Here is a 25,044-nt window from a genome sequence, read left to right on the forward strand (position 1 = left end):
GGAGAACTGGTCAAGTGATTATTGAGTAAATGGTTATTGTTTGTTTAACTTTTCCATTAATATAAAACATTTAACTGATTTATTTTTCCTAAAATTCTTTAGCTGGCTTTTATTACTTAAATACTCTGTAAGAATTAATTGATGCTTTCTTCTCTTATTGTTATGACAGTGAAAGAAGGTATCCTTAAGTATTTTGTAATTAGAAAATAATACATTTGCTTTTTATGACTTTTTAAAAATAGAGCTATGACAAGTGCTTTCTTGGATCCTCCGAAACTGCTGATGCAAATAGAGTATTCTGTGGTCAACTTGGTGCCGTGTATGTATTCAGTGAAGCACTCAACCCTGCACAGATATTTGCAGTTCATCAGTTAGGACCTGGATATAAGGTAGTAAGAACTCTCTTATAAATTCTGTGGAAAGTTTTATGTAAATTCCATGTGAAATGTGATATAATATATAGTGATAGTCTTCAATGTGGTTTAAAAGTCATCTCTATTTTTTGGAACTCAGCTGTTATGTTTATTTTCTTTCAAAGGTGCTTTTCCTTTTTTAACATTTACATTTCATGAGCTATTTTTATTCTTTAGTCTGTTTTCTAAAGTTGAAGCCATGGCTTTTCTTATATAATTTTGAAATACAAAATTTATAAGAACGTATTGCTTAATGTGCTATTTGAAATACCAAATTTTGAAAGATATACACTGAGTGGCCAGATTATTATGATCTCTGAACGCATAATAATCTGGCCACTCAGTGTATATCCTATATAATAAAAGGTAATATGCAAATTGTCCACTTGACTAGGAGTTCGACCAGCAGGCAGGCTGGCCAACCGCCCATGTCCCCTCCCCCTGGCCAGGCTGGCTGGACCCCACCCATGCATGAATTCATGCACCAGGCCGCTAATATATATATTGGCTGAGTGGCCAGATTATTATGCATTCAGAGATCATAATAATCTGGCCACTCAGTATATAATCAACAAATGAAATGACTGTTATTTTTAAAATTAGGGGTAACCTAGAAAGAATAAAGATTTAGAAGGAAAATGGTATAAAATATTACATGTGGCTGAAATTATTCGGTTCTAAGGTAGGCAGTGATTATGGAGTAATAATCTTAGTTTTGCAAAGCTAATTATTTAATATGACTTATTATATTCTTCCTGCTTTGTAATGTTTAAAATGAAGACTTATTTAGGTAAGATATTGTATTCATATATATGAACTAGAGGCCCGATGCATGAAATTTGTGCATGGGTAGGATCCCTAGGCCTGGCTGGTGATCAAGGCTGATCTGTGGGGCGACTGGCAGGGTGATTGGGGGTCCCCCCCTGGCACCTGCCTTGGCCAGCCTGGAGCCACCCGCTTGCCAGCCCTGCCCCCTGGTGCTGCTGCCAGTTGCCTCCCTTTGTGGGGCGATCAGCGGGGCAATTGGGGGGGTCCCCAATGGCACCTGCCTTGGCTGGCCTGGGCCTGCGGGTTGGGGGCAGCTCCTGTGTTGAGCATCTGCCCCCTGGTGGTCAGTGTGCATCATAGCGACCAGTTGTTCCACCAGTTGTTCTGCCATTCGGTCAATTTGCATATTAGGCTTTTATTATATAGGATAGGATTAGCTTTTTAACTTAATTTTGTTTATTTTATCTTATTATTGACAGTATTACAAATGTTCCCCAATTTCCCCTTCCTGTATCCCCCACTTCCCAACCCCTGCCCCACCTCAGGCTTTTAAAATACTATTTAATGTGCAGCACACCTGGCTAGGAAATATACTAGTATAGGAGTTTTATTAAAATTACATTGGAAATAGTGACATCACTAAATGTTTGGAGCTGAAAAAGAATTATACAGTGTATGTGAAAGTGTTTATGATTCTGAAGAAGTCCATGTGTTGAATGGAAGAGCCAGTGATTTATTTTAAACCTAATGTCTAAATAATCAGTGTAAAGATTGTGTTATGAAAAAGGACTACAGACATTAAAAATATTTTTTTGTCTTTTTATTTTTGCATTAGTATTTCTGTTTTCAATTTTATGTTCCATGTTGACATATAAGTCACAGTTTGAGTTTACTATTATGAAAATATATTGCTGTTTTCAGTGATTTTAGTAATCATAAATTGCATTAGGATAGTGCTGTCATTTTTATGTCAAAGTGGCAATACTTGCTATCTTTCCTTTTTCTATGTAATTTTACTTGTTTATCTGTAGAAGTGAATTTGTGCTTGTACAGTTACTTCTTCTTTCATGGGTCCTTTTGTTAGGTTTGAGACATAGCTGTGCCAAGTGTTGGCATTGCATTGGAATCTATACTAACAAGAGGGTAATATGCTAATTAGACCAGATGTCTTCCGTATGTCCTTCTGGACAAAGTCACAGTGATGGGGGCCGAGGGAGAGGTGGTTAAGGGGTGATCAGGCCAGCAGGGGAGAGCAGTTAGTGGTGACCAGGCCAGCAGGGGAGCAGTTAGAGGCATCATGCAGGCAGTCAGAGTGGTTAGGGGCAATCAGGCAGGCAGGCAGAATGGTTAGGGGCAACCAGGCTGGCAGGAAGAGTGGTTAGGGGCGATCAGGCAGGCAGGCAGAGTGGTTAGGGGGAACCAGGCTGGCAGGCAGAATGGTTAGGGGCAATCAGGCAGGCAGGCAGGTGAGCAGTTAGGAGCTAGGGGTCCCAGATTGGAGAGGGTGCAGGCCAGGCTGAGGGACCCCCCCTCCTATTTACTAATTTCATACACTGGGCCTCTAGTGTTTCTGTAATTGCAGCCTGCCTTCCTTACCTACTGCTTTGCCTTGTTCCATAAAATATTTGAAGTGGCTTTCTTTAAGCACTAACAGAATTATAAGTAGAGTGACCAATCAAACCAATGAAACATAAATTAGAAAATCAAGTAAATACAGATATGCAAACCATAATTCAATATGATTGCCATAGTGAAATTTCAAAATTGATGGGTGCTTTTAAGGTGCAAAAAGGAAAAGGAGCTAAATATAGAGTTATGTAGTTTTTTCATTTAGAAAGGAGAAAACATTATCCTGAACCACTTTGCAAACGTAGTAATTTGTCATATTGCTCTTTCTTATCACATTCTTCCATACCAACAGTGAAAATGAGTATTAACTCTGAGTCACTATGTTCTATGCACAAGCATTCATGTGATACTATATGTTTTCCTAGCATTCTAACATAGATACAGAGTACCTATATAAAGTGAGAACTTTTAAAAGAACATGCCTCTAAATTTTGGGCATTACATGAAAAAGTATTATGTTTGTAAGTTGCCAGCATTTAAAAGGCTCCTTGTTGTTAATGTAAGTTGACTTTAAATTTATTGGGTGTGTATGTATTTTCTCAAATTTTAAATACTAAAAGTATAATTAATATCAGGAAAGATACCTGCAAAAATTTTTTGACATTAATATTTTTTTTCAAGAAGTTTAGAGAATGAATAAGGGAAGGTGGATTGGATGCAGATGAAGATCAAATTTATTTTTGACTGGTAAAAAGGCTGAGATAGTTCACACCTGGTAGTCTCAATTTCTTTGTGAAATAGGAAGCAAAGTAACTTCCTATGACTGAAGGGAGTAGAGGGCTGTTATGGAATTTTTAAGGGGTGTGGGATATATTAATTAGTTGACATTTGATTTAAATCACAAATGAAGCTTAAGTTACTCAATATTGTGTAATAATAAATTTATTATTTTTTGCTTCAAGTTATATGGCGCTTTCTGTAATTGCAGTGGTCAGACAGTAAATGAGTCTGAGCTTAATGTACATAGCATATCAACATTTGGGCTCTGAAGTAAATAAATTAATTGTGGCCTTTTCCTCCCCTCCCCACCCGCAACCCCCATCCATAGTCTCAAGTGCTTTTGGTCTGTCACTAGAGGGCTATAAAATTTTCTTTCTGTGAAATGCCTGGTTTTGAGCAGTGAATATTTGTACTGGATTATTTTAAATTAACAGTATATAAGGGAGGGTATCAGTAATCAATTAAACAAATTGTTAGGTTTGCAAGTAATTTTTCAAATCCAAATTTTCTCACTATAACTTTATGTACTATAGTAAAATTTAGCATGAGTTATATTTATTTGATTGGTGCTATGGAATGTATGAATTCTTATATATATGGAAGTCTTTTGACATAATTGCAACACAGATTTTAATAAAGTTTTGGTAGTTTATAGTTGTTATTGGGAATTTTCTAATTGTCATATAACCTTATGTGGCAAGTAATTCATCTACATTTGTAGATACTTCAATTTTTAGCTTTCTGTTCTTTCCTTCATTTAAGAAAATGATACCATAATGATTTTTTATCAGTTTATTATTTATTATGAAGACCTCGCTGATAAGAGAAAAATATATAAAACAATCTTCAAAAGTAAAAATCACTTTGCAGGAATTCCAATACTTAGAGTCACATATATTTTCTTGATATGTAAATATCCAGTATTTAATTTCCATACAGCATATTCTGTAGGCTTCTTTTTCCATTCACAGATATCTTATAGTCAACATATACTCAGTAGAAAAGAAAAACAAAATAAATTAATTCAAACTAATGGATACAGGATAAACTAAATATGAGTAAGAAGCATTCACTGACTCATCCATTCATTTTTTGGTAAAGATTTATTATTAAATGTTGTCATTCTAGGTCTTCTAGGTGCTAGGAACACAACAGTGACCAAAATGACAAAAATCCCTGCATTTATTTGGGGAAAGGAAGATGTACATTATCATGGGAGGAGACAAACAATCTATAGTAATAAAAGCGTTATATGCTAATTGACCATCACTCCGCAACAAAAAATGGTGGCGCCCATAGCCACAAAGATGGCAGCTGCGGCCCTGGAGGAGGCCTGCGTGCTCCCCCTCCCTCTGCCTCTATTGCTGCCGAGAGAGGCCCGAAGTGCCTGGAGCATGCGGGGCGCTGGGCTTGCTTCAGTCGCTGGGGCACTCCCCCTCTGCTGCCTCAGAGGGCGCCTTTCTCAGAGGTCACCCCGGCAGGGAGGAGGGAGCAAGCTTCCTCACAGGCGCCCTTGGCAGCAGAGGGGGAGCATGTGGGGCGCTTGGATCGCCGCCGTGGCCGCCTCTGAGAGAGGCACCCTCCACAGCGGAAGAGGGGGAGTGCCCTGGCGACTGAATGAAGCCAAGCGCTCCCCCGTGTTCCTCCTCTGCCACCAAGAGCACCTGTGAGGAAGATTGCTTCCTCATTGCTGCTGTGGAGACTGACAGCAGGGAGGAGGAAAACCCACCCTCAGAATCAGCCAGAATCAGCCTTTGGTCACACAGCTCTCAGGGGCCTGACAGCCAGGACTCTTATTCATCTGCATCTCAGACCATGAGAGCAGGGAGGTAGGACTATGTCTAAAGAACAACTATTGAAACAACGTAGCTCTGCAGCCAAAAGAAGCCTGCGTTATCGACAAAAAATGTCTGAAGAGCAATGCGCGTCTGATCTTGAAAGAAGGCGGGCGCCTGCAACAGAATGTATCTGAAGAGCAGCTATTGGAAAAAGCTTTCTCTGAAGCCGAAAAACGCTGGCATCATCGACAGAAAATGTCTAAAGACCAACGTGCCTTTGAAGTTGAAAGAAGGCAGTGGCGAAAACAGAATATGTCTAAAGAACAGTCATCAACAAGTACTACCAATACTGGCAGGAACTGCCTTCTCAGCGAAAATGGAATACATAAGGATGCAATTCTGAACATAGTTGTGGTGGAATGACTGTTAGATGTGAATTTTGCCTATCACTGAATTTCTCTGATGAAAAACCATCCGATGGGAAATTTACTCCATGTTGTAGCAAAGAGAATCTGTCCAAATGATATACATTTTCCAGATTACCCGGCATATTTAAAAAGATTAATGACAATTGAAGATTCTGACAGTAAAAATTTCATGGAAAATATTCGTTCCATAAATAGTTCCTTTGTTTTTGCTTCCATGGGTGCAAATATTGCATTGCCATCAGGATATAGGCCATACTGTTTTAGAATACACGGACAAGTTTATCACCGTACTGGAACTTTACATCCTTCGGATGGTGTTTCTCAGAAGATACAGCCAAAACTACAAGTAAAAGATTAGCAATGCCAGAAAACCAGGGCTGTTCAGAAAGACTCATGATCGACATCAACAACTTCATGCATGAAATAAATGATTTAACAAAATCGTACAAGATGCTACATGAGGTAGAAAAGGAAGCCCAGTCTGAAGCAGCAGCAAAAGGTATTGCTCCCACAGAAGTAACTATGGCAATTAAATACGATCTTAACAGTGACCCAGGTAGATATAATTCTCCCCGTGTAACTGAGGTTGCTTTCATATTCAGAAACGAAGATGGAGAACCTCCTTTTGAAAGGGACTTGCTCATTCATTGTAAACCAGATCCCAATAATCCGAATGCCACTAAAATGAAACAAATCAGTATCCTGTTTCCTACATTAGATGCAATGACATATCCTATTCTTTTTCCACATGGTGAAAAAGGCTGGGGATCAGATATTGTATTAAGACTCAGAGACAACAGTGTAATTGACAATAATACTAGACAAAATGTAAGGACACGAGTCACACAAATGCAGTATTATGGATTTCATCTCTCTGTGTAGGACATGTCCAATCCTATTTTAAATGCAGGAAAATTAACTCAGCAGTTTATCGTGGATTCATATTCAACAATGGAGGCAAATCAGATAAATTTCATCAAAGCAAACCAATCTAAGTTGAGAGCTGAAAAATATAGTGGTTTGATGGATTATCTCAAATCTAGATCTGAAAATGACAATGTGCTGATTGGTAAAATGATAATACTTGCATCATCTATTGAGGGTAGTCCCAGAATTATGCAGCAGCGATATCAGGATGCTGTGGCAATTGTAATGAGGTATGGCAAGCCTAATTTATTCAAAACCATGACATGCACCCTCAAATGGGCAGATATTGCAATTTACAACGCTGACAAAAAGTTGAAAACAGACCTGACTTGGTAGCCAGAGTTTTTAATATTAAGCTGAATGCTCTTTCAAATGATATATATAAATTCCATTTATTTGGCAAAGTAATAGCTAAAATTCATATCATTGAATTTCAGAAATGCGGACTGCCTCACGCTCACATATTATTGATATTAGATAGTGAGTCCAAATTACGTTCAGAAGATGACATTGACTGTATAGTTAAGGCAGAAATTCCAGATGAAGACCAGTGTCCTCGACTTTTTCAAATTGTAAAATCAAATATGGTACATGGACCATGTGGAATACAAAATCCAAATAGTCCATGTATGGAAAATGTTCAAAGTGATATCCAAAAGAATTTCAAAATGCGACCATTGGAAATATTGATGGATATCCCAAATACAAACAAAGATCTGGTAGTACCATGTCTATTGGAAATAAAGTTGTCGATAACACTTAGATTGTCCCTTATAACCTGTATTTGTGCCTCAAATATAATTGTCACATAAATGTTGAAGTCTGTGCATCGATGAAAAGTGTCCAATTATCTACTTAAATACATCTGTAAAGGACATGATTATGCAAATACTCAAATTTCTGAAAAAAATATTATTAATCATGACGAAATACAGGATTTCATTGACTCCAGCTATGTGAGTGCTCCTGAGGCTGTTTGGAGACTTTTTGCAATGCGAATGCATGACCAATCTCATGCAATCACAAGGTTAGCTGTTCTTTGACAAATTATCAGAATTTGTATTTTCATACCGATGATTTTGCTGAAGTTACAGATAGGGCTAAAAGGCATAATTCGACTTCGATGGCTTTGTTTTTATTGAATAGAGAAAATCCCGAAGCATGTAATTATTATTATTGGGAGATTCCACAACATTATGTGTTTAATAACTCTTTGTGGAGAAAACGCCAAAAGGGTGGGAATAAAGTATTAGGTAGACTGTTCACTGTGAGCTTTAGAGAACCAGAAAGATATTACCTTAGACTCTTGCTTCTGCATGTAAAAGATGCGATAAGTTTTGATGATCTGCGAACTGTAGGAGGTGTAATTTATGAAACATTTCATGAAGCTGCTAAACATAGATGATTATTAATTGACGACACTATCTGGAAATATACGATTGACGATGCAATCATCTTAATATGTCCAAACAACTATGGCAACTTTTTGCATATATATGTGTGTTTGGATGTCCTTCTGATGCAGACAAATTATGGGATGAGAATAAATCTTATTTTATTGAAGATTTTTGTTGGAAATTACACTGAAGAGAAGGTGCCTGTGTTAACTGTGAAATGCATGCCCTTAATGAAATTCAGGAGGTATTCATATTGCATGGAATGAAATGTTCACATTTCAAACTTCCAGACTATCCTTTATTAACGGATACAAATACATGTAATGAATCGTATAAGCGACAACAGGCAAAGGTTTTGATAAATTCTCTGAATGATGAACAGTTGGCAGCCTTTCAGACTATAACTTCAGCCATTGAAGACCAAACTGTACACCCCAAATGCTTTTTCTTGGATGGTCCAGGTGGTAGTGGAAAAACATATCTGTATAAAGTTTTAATACATTATATTAGAGGTCGTGGTGGTACTGTTTTACCCACAGCATCTACAGAAATTGCTGCAAATTTACTTCTTGGTGGAAGAACCTTTCATTCCCAATATAAATTACCAATTCCATTAAATGAGACTTCAATTTCTAGACTCGATATAAAGAGTGAAGTTGCTAAAACCATTAAAAAGGCCCAACTTCTCATTATTGGTTAATGCACCATGGCATCCAGTCATGCTATAAATGCCATAGACAGATTACTAAGAGAAATTATGAATTTGAGTGTTTCATTTGGTGGGAAAGTTCTTCTTGGAGGGGATTTTCGACAATGTCTCAGTACTGCTATGCAATCAACCATAGTACAAATGAGTTTAAAGTACTGTAATGTTTGGGGATGTTTCAGAAAGTTGTCTCTTAAAACAAATATGAGATCAGATGATTTTGCTTATAGAAAATGGTTAGTAAAACTTGGAGATGGTAAACTTGATAGCAGTTTTTATTTAGGAATGGATATTATTGAAATCCACCATGAAATGATTTCTAAGGGATCTATTATTAAAGCTACCTTTGGAAATAGTATATCTATTGATAATATTAAAAATATATCTAAACGTGCGATTGTCCAAAAAAATGAGCATGTTCATAAATTAAATGAAGAAATTTTGGATATACTCGTTGGGAGATTTTCACACATATTTGAGTGATGATTCCATTGATTCAACGGATGATGCTGAAAAGGAAATTTTCCCATCGAATTTCTTAATAGTATTACTCCTTCACGAATGCAGAGTCATAAATTGAAATTGAAAGTGGGTGCAATCATCATGCTATTGAGAAACCTTAATAGTAAATGGGGTCTTTGTAATGGAATTAGATTTATTATCAAAAGATTGTTACCTAACATAATCAAAGCTGAAGTATGAACAGGATCCGCAGAGGGAGAGGTTGTTCTGATTCCAAGAATTGATTTGTCCCCATCTGACAGTGGCCTCCCATTTAAATTAATTTGACGGCAGTTTCCCGTGATGCCAGCATTTGCGATGACTATTAATAAATCACAAGGAGAAACTCTAGACAGAGTAGGAATATTCCTACCTGAATCCATTTTTGCACATGGTCAGTTATATGTTGCTTTCTCTAGAGTTCGAAGAGTGTGTGACGTTAAAGTTAAAGTTGTGAATACTTCATCCCAAGGGAAATTAGTTAAGCACTCTGAAAGTGTTTTCACTGTTAATGTGGTATACAGGGAGATATTAGAGTAAGTTTAATCACTTTATCAGTCATTGTTTGCATGGATGTTGTTTTTATATCATGTTTTTGCTGTTTTCCTATCATGTTTTTGTTGTTTTTATATCATGTGTTTGTTGTTATATCATTTTGTTATTGTTTATTTATTAATAAAATTGTGTTATTTTCATATACATTTTACTCATTTCATTTCATTTCATCTCTCACACTTCTATTATAGAGAAAGGGCAAATAGCAATATTAAAATATTTCCTCTAATTAATTCCCTTTTAATGCACATTAATTTCATGTACTGGGCCACTAGTCCTATGTAATAAAAGCCTAATATGCAAATTGTCCCCTTGGGCGGTTGTTTGACCAGAGTTTGACCAAGAGACTGGGAGTTTGACCGCTCGCTATGATGTACGCTGACCACCAGGGAGCAGCGTGGAACATGGCGGGCATTGGCAACATGCTGTGACCTCTCGTCAGCTACCTGGGGGTGCAGGTGACGTGGATGGAGGTATGGTGAGAATGAAGGGTGTCTGTTGAGCTTGCTCTAACTCCCCCTGCTAACCTCCCCCAGATGCCAGGGCTCGCGTACTGTGGAATTCCCACTCTCAGGTGCCAGGCTCCCATGAGCCCACCCCACACCTGTGCGGCCTCTTCTGGGTGAGCCGGGCCACAGCTGCCGGGACCGCAGGGGCTTGTCGGCTCCCCGTGGTTTTGTGCAGGAGCCGGTCTGCGAGGCTGGCTGGGAGAGTGTGCTGCCTGCCTGGCTTCCATGTGGCGCTGTTGGGCAGCCCAGAGGCCCACGCTTCACCCCAACCTGCGGCCTCCGGCCACACTCACCACATTTCCACGTGGGGATTTGGGCGCCGTGACTCAGGTGGAGGGGGTGCATGGGGACCTGGGGCCCCAGGGCCCAGAGGTCAGCTGGGACCTGCTCTTCCACGCCAGACGCTTGTGCTTCAAATGCCGGCCAGGCTTAGGGACCGCACCCATGCACTAATTTTGTGTGCCAGACCTCTAGTCTCTATATATAAAAGGCTAGTATGCAAAGTGTCCCCATGGGAGTTGGACCGGGATTTCGATCACTCGCTATGACATACGCTGGCCACCATGGGGCAGCGCAGAATGAAGGAGGGCCCTGGCCAGCAGCCAGCAGCCAGAAGGAAGGCCCTGGGCGGCTACTAGAAGGCCCCGATCAGCCACGATCAATGTCCAGGCCTATGGACCCTACCCGTGTATGAATTTCGTGCACCAGGCCTCTAGTAAAGTACAATACAAAATAAAAATATATAGTGTGTGAGATGGTTTCAAGTGCTATGGTTAAAACAAAGCAGGTAAAAAAAGAGGGGATGTGGTGAACTGCAGTTTTTGTTTTTTTAAAATCCTCACCCAAGGATAGGTTTTCATTGATTTCAAAGAGAGAGGAAGGAAGAGAGAGAGAGAGAACCATCAATAAGTAAGAGAAACACATTGATGGTTGACTCCTTTAAGCACCTTGACTGGAGATTGACTGGGGATGGAACTTGCAACCTGGGTATGTGCCATGACTGGGGATAGAACCTGCAACCCTTCAGTTGGATGATCCTCCAACCAACTGAGCCACACTGGCCAGGGCAGAGCTGCAGTTTTAAATAGAGTGATTAGAGCAGGTTTCACTAAAGACTTGGAGGTGAAGGTTAAGTCAGCTGCATAGCTATCTGGGAAAGAGCTTTCATGGCAAATAAGAGAGTAAGAGTAAATTCCATTAGTAGAATTTCACTTGGTAAATTAAAGAACACTGTGATTGTGTGTCATTGTGATTAGAATAGATGGAGAATGGGGACGAGTAGTATGAGATGAATTCATAGATCAACTAATGCTTGCAGGTGATTGTTTATTTCTGAGTGAGTGGGAAAACCTTTGAAGAGTCTTGAGTGACTTGGTCTGATATCAGTTTTAAAAGGATCACTCTGGCTGCTATATTAAATAGGGTACCAAGGTGGAAATAGTGTGACTAGTTAGCAGGCTGTTACAGTTATTCAAGTGAAAGGTGGTAATAATTTAGAAAAAGCTGATTGCAATGGAAAATAATGGGACTTGGTTGTACTTTTGATATAACATATAAAAAATAAAACTCTTCAATATTTTGGAGGTAAAGATCTTACGATTTTCTATCATTGTGAATGTGGGGAAGAGGAGCAAGAGAGGATTCAAAGGTTAGACCCAATTTATTTTAGCCTGAACTACTGAATTGATGGACTTAGCATTTACTGAGATGGGCAAGACTTGAAAGGACTAAGTTTTGGCTAAGAGTCTGGCTTTGGACATCTTAAGTTTGAGATGCCAATTAGACATCTAAATGGAGAAGCGATGTAATTATGGAGTTTAGGGGAGAGTCTAGGTTGGAGATAGAAATTTAGAATTGGCATTGTATAGACTGGATTTATGTACCAATAAAGTGTTAAATGATGACTGAGTAATGATGTGTCCTCGGGAAAGGCAGGTAGGAGGTTGTGGAGATGAGGAATACTCAGCAAAGGATTCTTAGAAGTGCAAGGAAGTGAATGGAAAAAGCTAGAAAGTATGGAAGCGTTTAAAGGGAGAGGAAATAACTGTCAAATGCTGCTGACAGACTGAGTGAATTGAGAACTGAGAAATGGCTGTTGTATTTAGCAGCATGAAGGACATGGGTGATCTTTATTATCACATCTTACAGTTAGTAGAAATGGGGAAAAGTATTTCATTTAATGAAGATAGAATTCCTTTCAGAATTCAAAGAGAAACATTAATTAGGATTGAAAGTATAGTTGTTTAGTTTTGCTTGTTTCATTTAAGTACATTTCATACCAAGACATTATCTCTTTCCTTGTTACATTTTTTCATTCCATTTCCATCATTGTTTTCTTTTGTGGGACTGTCTATATGTAGTTGGTTTTTCTGCACTCCTGATTATTTGCTTATACTTTATTATACATTTATTTATGCCTAATATATTTGCAAATAAAATTTGTATAGAAAAATACCTATAGTATGTGCACATGTACTTATGTTCATATGTAAATTTTTGTGAAATAGGGAAGCTTTATTTTTAAACTAACATATTTTAAATGATTTATAATTTTAGCCAGTATCTTATAGAAGATAAATGCATATTCAAATGTTATCATATTTCAATTAGTTGTAATTTTTATTTTGGAATTGCTTGAAGGGTCAATGCAGTTTTAATTACAGCTATACTATATTTTTTTATGAAAGATGGTTTTATGACACTTATTAATATATCTACCATGGCTGCAAATAATTTTTTTATCCAAAAATTAAATCCATCTCTTGAGGATGACAGTTTGTCTTCAAAAGTATAATTTAAAATGCTTAGTGTTTGATCAGTAGTGGGAGTGGAGCGCTACCCCAGCTGGCCCCAGTCACCATAATAGTAACCATAAGTACCCAGGCTGAGACCCAGCCTGGCACTATGGTAGTGGTCCTGGGTGGCCTCATATTGGTAGCACCTGACAGGGACAAGAAGGTCATTGCAAGGAAGATAATGGCTCCATGTAAGAAATGCATATGGTTTCATCAATAAGAATGACACCAAGAAAGATATATTTGTTCAACAGGCTGCCATAAAAAACGATAACTCCAGGAAATTCCCTAACAGTGTAGGAGATGGAGAGACTGTGGAGTTTGGTGTTGAAGGAGAAAAGGGTGCAGAAATAGCCAATGGTACAGGCCCCAGTGGAGTTTCAGTACAAGGCAGTATATATGCGGCAGACTGTAACCATAATAGACATTATCTACGCCCCACGGGTTTTCCACACAATTACCAGCAGAATTACCAGAATGGAGAGAAAGGGGATAAGAATGAGGGGTTGGAGAATGCTCTGGAAGGCCAGGTGCAACAGTACTGGCCCTGCTGCAGGCCACGGTGCTCCTCACTACATGTGGAGACTGTATCTTTGGATATTGACCACAGTCTTTCAACTCTCCTGTTCTGGTAGAAGTCACAGAGGATGCTGACAACCAGGGTACAGGAGATAAAAGTTAGACCAGGAAGACAGTATGTATTAGGGTACAGCTACATAACCATTCTGCATGGGCTCCCCTTGCCAAAGATAGTCTAGATGAGGAAAATCAAGGAGCTGAGACCCCAGGTTAGCAGCCACCTCAACATTGGTACCACTGCAACTTCAATTACTGATGCAGATGTTTAGAAAACCCTAAACCACAAGATGGCAAAGAAACAAAGCAGCCAGTCCACCAACTGAGAATTGTCCTCTACTGAGGGCGGGGTAGAGTAAATGCCAGTTTATCATCTCTATCGTTATCTGGGTCAGTCATTCAAGTAGAGGAAATGAATTTGAAGTTTCAGCAATGAGAAATGAACAAAAGATTGGAGCTGAAGCCCTCAAAGGCTTGCTTTTTGCCCCTTGACCATATAACTAGAACTATCTGCATTATCCCTCTAGCCCAGTGGTTCTCAACCTTCCTAATGCCTCGACCCTTTAATACAGTTCCTCATGTTGTGGTGACCCCCAACCATAAAATTATTTTCATTGCTACTTCATAACTGTAATTTGTAAATATGTGTATTTTGCGATGGTCTTAGGCGACCCTGGTAGCGGTTCTCAACCTGTTGAGACTCACAGGTTGAGAAGCGCTGCTGTAGAGCCTAAGCGGGGGGTCACCACAACATGAGGAACTGTATTAAAGGGTTGCGGCATTAGGAAGGTTGAGAACCGCTGCTCTAGCCTAAAGATGTTATATTTTTTTAAAAGCCTGCTTTTTCTCAATACACCTTTAAAGGTTTTAAAATTGTTTTATATCTGGTCAAGTTAAGATTTTTAAGAACTTTATTTTTTAATAAAGTTTACAAGTTAATTTTTTCAAAAAAGTAATTGAATTGCATATACCTGTTAATAAAGGTCTTTAAGAAATGCTTAGCAATTATGAAAAGTTAAAAAATATACTAGATATAAGGAATGCTTTATGTAATAGAAAAAATATATAAGTATTTCTAAGGTGAATCTTTTGCAAAATCACAACTCATTTGATCATATTTGTTTAGGTATATTTGCTTAAAATATCAGACATAGTACTTTAGAGCTATTCTACATCTAGAATACTAGAATTTTAGTGAATGGTGAGAAAACTTATTTTTCCAAAGTCTAAATTCCCCCCATTCCCCAATGCAATGCCTTCAGCAAGACTTATTTTATTACCCATATTCAGATAATTTTTACCTGTTGGTTTTAAATTAAAATGGCTAAATCCTACAGGGTTTATCCAATTAATTTGCATTCTGTATATGCTAACAAATTTTTTCTTCACCAACTCAGACTTCTGATGCTTTCTAATGGTCTCTGAGGGGAAATAGTATAATCTAACGCTGTTTCCTCATTATTCAGAGATCTCCAATTACTACTTTAAAAATATCATTATAAACTGATGGGCTTAAATGTATTTGAGCTGTAGCAGTTATCATCCTTCATAAAATTGCCCCACATTTGGGCAATGGATGCCTCTTCTTGTTGCTCCTAAGTCCTTTTGACATGACCCTGTAGTCTTTGATGGCTTCCTATTTCCCATGACAGTGTTTCAGATTCACCCTGAACATTTTTGTTGTTTTAGTCCTGGAATCAGCCATTACTCCAAGAATCCCTCATCACTATTAGTGGGAAATTTAGGACTTGTGTTTTAACTTGACTTCCTTTAAGTTAAGTCTGTATTTTCTTTCACATTGAACATACTGGTTGTCAAGTCCATAGAATGATAGAACTAGAAAAGTACTGTATAATTACACATACAGTAGTCTCAAAACAACAATACTAAATACTACCCTACTGATATAATTACTGAAAACAGTAAATTTGTTTTACATATGCTCTCTCTATTATCCTTGATATTTTTATAGTTGAGGTATGTTATGGACCGAATTTTGTTCCCTCTAAATTCAGACGCTGAAGTCCTAACTCCCATTAGCTCAGAGTGTGACTGTATTTAGAGATAGGGTCTTTAAAGAGGTAATTGAAGTTAAGTGAGGTCATTAGAGTGTGTCCTAATCCAGTATGAATGGTGTTCTTATAAGAAGAAGAAATTAGGACACAGATATGCACAAAGGGAAGGCCATATGAAGATAAAGGGAGGACAAGTCTGTCATCTACAGGCCTAGGCTTCACAAGAAAGCAACCCTGCAGACACCTTAATATTGGACTTTTATCCCCCTGAACATTGAGAAAATAAATTTTAGTTGTTTAAGGTATCCAGATTCGGGTACTTTGTTATGCCAGCCCTAGCAAAGTGATACAAAATATTATTTAATATTTCTTGAGAACTTCAGTTCAATGTTAATTTATCAGGGGCCTTTGTACTTTAAAGTCATTTGTCTAGCTAAAGCCCTTGACTAACCTTTCTTTGAACATCTTAAATATGTTAGTAATTTTCCTGTGGCTTAAAGTATTTTTGTTGAAAGTCTGATCACAATCTACTATTCTGTTATAAGACACTTGCTCTTTTTTGCCTACACTGTCAAAGGATTTTTTTTTAAATTTTTTTCTTTAAATCTATTAATTTTGCTAGATATGTCTTGGTTATCCTGAGTTGATTACCAGATAAGTGGTATACACTTTCAGTATATAGTTTTGCATATTTTTATATTTCAAGAATTATTCTTATCTGTTCAGCATTTGCTGTTTCCTTGCTTTGCTTTTCATTAAAGACTTGGCTATACATATTTTGATTTACTTTGCTTATCTTTAATATTTGTCACTTTCTCTTGAATCTTTATCTCTTTAATTTCCCTCATTTTTTTTAATTTAAAAATAAATGGAAACTTACAGAAAACTGACAAAAAGCCCTAGCTGGTTTGGCTCAGTGGATAGAGGCATCAGCCCACAGACTGAAGGGTCTCCGAGTTTGATTTCGCTCAAGGGCCTGTTGGAGGCTCGATTCCTGGCCGTGGTCGGGACACATGCGGGAAGCAACCAATACATGTGTCTCTCTCACATCAGCGTTTTTCTCTCTCTCTCTCCTCCTCCCTTCCACTCTCTATAAAAAATCAATGGAAAAATATCCTTCGGTAAGGATTTACAAACAAACAGAAAAGTGACAAAGCACAGTAGTAAGCAGTTTTTTTTTTTCCCTGAACCATTTGAGATTAAATGATGACATAGTAGAGTAGTTTCAAGTCTTTCTCTTCATTTTCTTTTAAAAAAAAATATTTTTATTGATTTTTTTGAGAGAGGAAGGGAGAGGAATAAGAGATAGAAAAATTGATGAGAGAGAAATATCATCAATAGGCTGCCTCCTGCATACCCCCTATGGGGGGATCAAGCCTTCAACCCAGGCATGTGCCTCGACTGGGAATCGAACCGGTGACCTCTTGGTTCATGGGTTGATACTCAACCACTGAGTCACACCAGTGGAGCTTTCTCTTCATTTTCCATAAGATGCTGTCTTTACCTCAAGCAGATGTACTTTGCTGGCCACCTTCCACCTCCTCATGAATACCCTCTTTAATTATTTTAGGCTCCAATTACGCACGTTGGGTCAGGCTATCAAGCTGATTCCCCTCCTTCCTATCTCCCACCCATTCCACTTGAGCTTTCTTGTCTTCTTTACCTGCTTCTGGCCATCCCTCTTATTTAGATGCTTTGCCCCTGTGCCCCTACTCTGGAACTCTGTGTCACCCCATGCGAGGTAGCCCCACTAGGCAGATGTGCTCCCTATCCTATACGTGTTGTGCCAGCCCTTGCCTGGCTGTCATTCTGCGTCAGTGTAGTCCTCATCGTCCTCAGACTGCAATAGCCTGTGATAGGCAGCTTTCCTATGATGCCCTTCTCATCTTCCTCAGGCTCCAACATATTGAGTCACATCCTAAGTTTATGCTTTTCAAACCCCATTCTACGTCTAGCTTCCTATACTGAGCTGCACTCTCATGCAGATGCCCTTCTCATTGTTAACGTACGAAACATTCAAACCTGTGAATAATTTTGTGAGTTTATTTGAGCCATAATGTCAGCAAATGCTGGGAAGCAGAATCTCAGTGGATTGAGAATGGCAGTTTTCATCTTGTTTTATACATTACAATCAAAAGAGGAAATATAAGTGTGTATATCACATGAAATCTTCTGGTGATAGATTAGGGAGGTGGGAGAAAGCAAGGCAAAGACACCTGAGGTTGGATGAAAAGTAAAATGATAGACACATATTTCTTTTAGTTAGGTGGATATAGGATAGTAACACTCAGCAATTAACTCAATAACAATGGGGGGATTTGTGGTCTTCACAGAGTTGTGCCTGTGCTTTGAGGGGTCTGAAAAATAGAAAATTACTTTGGTATTCCAACTATATGATATCATAGATGCAAAAAGACGATGGTCAAGCTGAGTTAAGGTAATGATTGGCCTTTGTCAGGGAAGATACCAACCTATGACATGACTACCCACCATAAACTGCTTTCTGGTTAAAACGTTTTTAATTTCTAATCATCCTTTGTGGTTACTTTAGGTCTCTGAATTTGCAAGGCCATCCCACAGTCCTTCCCTGATCTAGTCAGGTTAGCTTGTGATCCCTTTTTGTTCACATCATCCTGGGTGAGCTCTGACTCCCCACACAGGAAAGCCCTTCTATGTGAACACCTGAACACCCTCCTTACCTTGCACATACACAGAAACTAGACACCAGGCTACAAATCACCCCTCCCATTATTGTCCTTTCATGTAGATACCTCATCAGTTTCTTAGATTTCTGACATCCCGAACTAGGTAGGTCTCCTAGGGATGTCTTCCTATCCTGCTAGTGCTCAGACATTCTGTAGCAAGCTGTTCCTTCCCTTACTGCTTTCCCCCATTCCAGTGTGATGACCCTTGTCATCCTGCTTATCTTTAACACCCCAGGCTAACAAGCTTTCCTATGTGGATACTTTCTGCTTGGGCTCTATCTCCCCTTTACAACAATGCCCTGGTAAATTTGCTCATTCACTTTCTTTCATGTCTGGCTTGCCCCCTTGGGTGGATATCCTCCTCCCCTCTCTTCGGTTTTGACATCATGTTTCTTTTCTGTATGGATATGCTTCTCACTAAGTTCAGGGTTCTTCCACCATGCTGACCACTGCAACTCTTCCCCTCTGCTCTCACTGTGGGCACCAACCTTGCTTAGTCATACCTTGCAACTTTATGAATTTTTAAGAAGAGAGAGGGAATAGCAAGAAGAAAGCTTTCTTTTGTTGATTTGAAAAGTTTATTGAGATATAATTTACATATATTCATTTTACTTATTTAAAGTATATAATTCAGGAAACTGAGAGGACAGAATAGGTCTGTACTCGCTGCCTCCCAAACCACATCAAAATTACAACTAAAATACAGACCAGCCATCATTGAGAACTGCCTGAAAGCTGGCTGAATGAAAGTCCTACAACTAGAGAAGTAAAGGAGAAAGCACACTGACACTGGTAGGAGGGACAGAGGCACAGAACAGGCTGGTCTTACACCCTTGTGTGCTGCTTTGTTTTTTTAATATATCTTTTTAAAAAATATATCATTTTTAAAAAATATATATTGATTTAAGAGAGGAAGGGATAGGGAAAGAGAGATAGAGACATCAATGATGAGAGAGAATCATTGATTGGCTGCCTACTGCATGCCCCCTACTGGGAATTGAGCCAGCAACCAAGGCATGTGCTCTTGACCAGAATCGAACTGGGACTCTTCAGTCTGCAGGCTGACGCTCTATCCACTGAGCCAAACCAGCTAGGGCTGTGCTGTGTTTTCTTTTTTTTTTTTTTTTTTTAATCAGGAGGGAAATTGTCTCTGTGAAGGCCGCCTGTGAGGGACAAGGGATACCAGCCCCACTCCAGACCCCCAGCCCAGGGTTCCAGAGCTGAGAATATAAGTCCTCATAACTACAGGCTGTAAAAATCAGTGGGGATTGTGTCTGAAAGACATGGAGGCTGCTGGGGATCCAGCTGTTCCTTTTAAAGGGCCTGTGCTTGAACATACTCTGAGCTTCAGCACTGGGCAGCTCTGGGGAACCCTGACACCTATGGAGAGGAACTGGACCATCTGGCATGGGGTATGAACTCAGGAATGCTTTTCTTCCAGACGGGGCTGCTCGCTAGGGTAATTGTTCCTATGCTGGGACTCCCCCTGTCCCAGAGCTGACTAGCAGCTATATCTGAGTCTCAATCAGCCTGAAGCATACTCTTTGCTCCACCCTGGGGTATTCCTTGAGACCCCCCCCCCCACATCCAATTTTGCAGGCCGACCCAAGCTGTTTGCAGCAGGTTTTCCATATGAGTGGCCTGTTCTGGCTCAGGCTTTCGAATTTGTTAAAGTCTCTCAAACAAGCTGAAGCTGTTGACAGCATGCCTCAAACCTATCAATAATAGGCCCAAGACCCAGAACTAGCACCAGCCTGCCTTGCCTTACAGCCAGGCCTAGCCTCCTGCCCAGCATCTCTCCCACTGTAGTCACACCTGGTCCTCACAGCCAGTTGGCCTGGAGGTCAACTCCTCCCAGAGACACCAACAGCAGTCCAGGCTTAACTACAAGAAGACTGCAAACAACCCACACAAGGGCGCACCTAGAGTGCCCAGATCAGGTGACTGGGGAGGCTGAGCCACTGGGCCCAACAGGACACCTACTATACAAGGCCACTCTACCAATTCCAGGAAACACTGTAGCTCTATCTAATACATAGAAACAAAGACAGGGAAGCAGCCAAAATGTGGAGACAAAGAAACATGTCACAAATGAAAGATAAGGAAGCAAGCAAACTCCTGGATACAGAGTTTAAAACCATGGTTATAAGGTTACTCAAGGATATTGATGAGACTTTTAAAGATCTTAGTGAGGATGTCAAAGACATGAAAAAGGACCGGTCAGAAATTAAGCATACACTAACTGAAATAAAGAATAATTTACAGGGATTCAACAGTAGAGTAGAGGATTCTGAGAATCAAATCAATAATTTGGAATATGAGGAAGCAAAAAATACCCAAGAAGAAGAGCAAAAAGAAAAAAGAATCCAAAAATATGAAGAAAGTATAAGGAGCTGATGGGACAACTTCAAGCATACCATCATTCACATTAAGGGGCTGCCAGAAGGAGAAGAGAGATAGCAAGATATTGAAAACCTGTTTGAATAAATAAAGACAGAAAACTTCCCTTACCTGGTGAAATAAATAGACTTCAGGTCCAGGAAGCACAGTCCCAAACAAGAGGAACCCAAAGAGGCCTACACCAAGACACATCATAATTAAAATGCCAAAGCTTAAAGGGAAAGAGTGAATCTTAAAGGCAACAAGAGAAAAGCAATTAGTTAGTTATCAACCAGAAGTGCCTATATGACTGTCATCTTATTTCTCAACAGCAACTTTTCAGACCATAGGGAGTGGAAAGAAATATTCAAAGTAACGAATAGTAAGGACCAACAACCAAGATTACTGTACCCAGCAAAGTTATCATTTAGACTTGAGGGTAAGATAAAGAGCTTTACAAACAAGAAAAAGCTAAAGGAGTTTATCAGCACCAAACCAGAATTATATGAAATGTTGAAAGATATTATTTAGGAAGAAGAGGAAGATACAAGAAAGAGGAAGAAGAAAGAGGAAGGAGGAGGAGGAGCAGGAAAAAAAGAGATAAAAATATGAATAAAATGGCAACAAATACATATCTATCAATAATCAAATCTAACAATCAAAATCTACTGAACAAAATAAACTGGTGAATAAAACAGAATCAAAGGCATGAATTCATGGAACAGACTAACAAAACTCAGAGGGAAGGGGGAAGGAGGCATGGAAAGAGAAACCAAAGATATTACCTATGGACACAATATGGGGATGAACTTCTGGGTGGTGTGGGAACTGGGTGGAGGGGGGCAGTTGGTGGAAAAAGGGGTCATCTGTAATGCTCTTAACCAGGAGTCCTCAAACTTTTTAAACAGGGGGCCAGTTCACTGTCCCTCAGACCGTTGGAGGGCCGGACTCTAGTTTTAAAAAAACACACTATATGAACAAATTCCTATGCGCACTGTGGGCCTGGGACAAGTCGGCTGCTAAGCAGGACAGGCAGCGGCACCCGGCGGGCCAGATAAATGTCCTCGGCGGGCCGCATGTGGCTTGCAGGCCATCGTTTGAGGACCCCTGCTCTTAACAATAATGATTAAAAAATCAATGGGAAAAAATAAAGTATATAATCCAATTATTTTTAGTATATTCACAAATATGTGCAGCTATCAACATAGTGAATTGTGGAACATTTCATCCTTCAGAAAAGATGTGCTATACCCTTTAGCTATCACCTTTCTATTTTTCTGCTGCCTATCTGAGTCCTAAACAATCACTAATCTACTTTCTGTTTCTATAGATTTGTCTCTTCTTGATATTTCATAAAACAAATTTTGAAATTAGGATGTCTTTCAAATGTGTTCTTTTTTAAAAAAATATTTTATCTATGTGGTCTCCCTTTAATTTCTACATGAATGTTATGGTCATCTTGTCAATTTTTGCAAAAATCCACCAACACCACAATAAAACTTAGCTGAGATTTTGACAGTATGTTGTATTTGTAGGCCAATTTAGAGGATATTATCATTATACTGGTATTCTGTCTTTTAATCCATGAATGTAGAATATCTTTACATTTATTTGGGTCTTTTTAATTTTTTTAGAAGATATGTTGTAGTTTTTGCTATGGGTGTAATGTCAGAATTCTTGGATTTCTTTTGTTAATTATATTCTCTAGTATTTTATTAGTATTAACTAGAGGCCCGTTGCACGAAGATTCATGCAATAGGCCTTCCTTCTCCTGGCTTCTGGCACCGGGACCAGGCCTTCACTCTGGCCACCGCCTTCCGCCTTCAGTCCTGCTGGAGTCTGCTGTCTTCGTCTTCACTGCAGACTCTGGCTAGAGTCTGCCTTCTTCGCTGCCGCCAGAGTGTCACTCCTGTAGATCCCTATCCCCCGCCCTCCCTCTCATAGCAGGCGTCCTGCTGCCATCTTTGTCCTTATAATTTGCATATTCCCTCCTGATTGGCTGTTGGGTGTCACGGAGGTATGGTCAATTTGCATCTTTCTCTTTTATTAGTATAGATAGATGCTTTTGTGAATGAATTTTTATGTTTCATGTCAGATTTTTTTGCTAGTATATAAAAATACAGTTGATTTTTGTGCATTGATTTTATATCTTATTAACCTCCTGAACTTATTAGCACTAATAGTTTCTGTGGATTTATTGAGATTTTTTTTATTTATAAGATTGTCATCTGCAAATAGAGATAATTTTAAACTTCCTATCAATATAAATGCTTTTTATTTTTTTACTGAGTAATTACTTTAGTTGGAACCTCCAGTATCATATTGAACAGAAATGAACAGAGCAGGTAATTCTTGTCTTTTTACTGATTTTAGGGGGAAAGCTGTTAGTTGTTCCACGTTAGGTACGTTATTAGCTGTGGGTTTTTCATGGATGCATTTTATAATACTGAGGAAATTCCATTCCATTTCTAATTTGCTAAATGCTTTTTATCATAAAACATGTTGGGTTTTGTCAAATGCCTTTCCTGTATTTACTAAGGTGATCATTCATTGAGATAAAAATACAGGATGGGAAGAGGTAGGTTTACACTTGTGAGAATGTGAAACAAGAGTTTATTCTTGTATTATTATTTATTTATTATCATATTATTTTCCATACGAACAATTGTAGACATTCTTTTGCTCCACTATATTAGTATGCTAATCATTGTAGGTCTAGGTTTGTCATTTTAGTTAACCTTTTCAAAGAATCAGCTTTTGAGTTAATTGTGTTTCATCTATTGTTTTTCTTTTTCTCTATTTCATTAATTTCTGCTGTAATATTTATTACCTTCTTCCTTCTGCTTGACTAATTTTAGTTTGTTCTTTTGTTCAGTTTAAAAAGTGAGAGATTTGGTTGTTGATATGAAGTCTTTTTAAAAGAAATATAAACATTTACATTGATACATTTCTCCCTAAGTACTACCTTACCTGCTTATGTTTTGGAACTTGTGACTTTATTTTCATTAATCTTAAAATATCCTATAATTTCCCTTTTGATGTCTTCTTTCACACATTGGTTTTTTTAGTAATTTGTTGCTTATTCCTACAATATTTTTGAATTCCAAAAATTTATTTATATTATTTACTTCTAATTTTATTTCAGTATGGTCAGAGAATATACTTTGTATTAGCTAGTCTTGTAAATTTATTCAACTTTGTTTTATGGCTTAACATTAGTCTGTCTAGAACAGCCGTGGGCAAACTATGGCCTGCGGGCCGGATTCGGCTGTTCTATCCGGTTCTCTTGCTCTCCCCTCTGCTCCTTTACTTTGAATTTATATTAGTTCACACAAACACTCCATCCATGCTTTTGTTCCAGCCCTCCGGTCCAGTTTAAGAACCCATTGTGGCCCTTGAGTCAAAAAGTTTGCCCACCCCTGCGTTTCATATACATGTCGGAATTATGTGTATTTTGTTGTTATTGGATGGAGTTATTCTAGAGATGTCTTATAAGTCTAATTCTATATATTGAAGAGCTAATATGCAAATGGTCATCACGCCCTCATGCCCTTGCGCCCTTGTGCCCTGGCGCCGGGGCCGGGGAACCTGAGGCTGTGCCTCCCGCCCTGCGGGGCTTGACTGGAGCAGGGCGTGGGGAGTACAGGTCACCCTCCAACGGGCCCCGCCTCCCCCGCCCATCCCCACTGCCTCTTGCTCAGGGCTGTCCCGGGGCAAGCGCCAGCAGCCATAGTGTCCCCAATGCTGCAAGTCCCTGCCCCTGTCCCTGATGTTGCAAGTCCCCACCCACCGGCTGTGCACACTGCCTGCTGATCAGTCATTACTGTCACGGCGTCACGACCAATTTGCATATTACCCTATTATTAGATATCTTCCTGGCATATTGGCTCTTTTATCATTAAATGTCATTGTTTTCCACTAGTTACATTTTGTTTTAAAGTCTACTTTGTCTGATATTAGTTCAATAATTTTAGTTTTCTTGTGTGTGTGGTTTTTTTTTTTTTTTTTTTAAGTTTTTCCCTTCCTTTAACTTCAAATTTTTTTTATTACTTTGAATCTAAAGTATGTCTCCTATAGACAATACATTGTTGGATCTTCTTTTATTATTCAATTTAATAATCTTTGCATGTTTGAGTAGACTGTGTGTTATGTTCACCTGTAAGTTATTGATATAGTTGGACTTAATCTGTCATTTTATTTTTTGTTACCTATAAGTTTCATGTCCTTTTTATTCATTTATTTC

General features: G+C 38.8%; 1 protein-coding gene across 2 annotated transcripts in view; it reads left to right on the forward strand.

Annotated features, from left to right (window-relative positions):
• The window catches only part of NBEA (neurobeachin), a 954,039-nt gene that overhangs the window by 147,451 nt on the left and 781,544 nt on the right, over positions 1 to 25,044 (forward strand). For both annotated transcript variants that reach the window (XM_080658500.1, XM_080658501.1), the window contains exon 8: positions 243 to 389. In XM_080658500.1, coding sequence (XP_080514626.1) covers positions 243 to 389 — 147 coding nt within the window. The remainder of the gene's footprint in view (positions 1 to 242; positions 390 to 25,044) is intronic.

The sequence above is a fragment of the Plecotus auritus genome, assembly GCF_963455305.1.
Source record: "Plecotus auritus genome assembly, chromosome: 3".
In the NCBI taxonomy this organism is placed as follows: Eukaryota; Metazoa; Chordata; class Mammalia; order Chiroptera; family Vespertilionidae; genus Plecotus; species Plecotus auritus.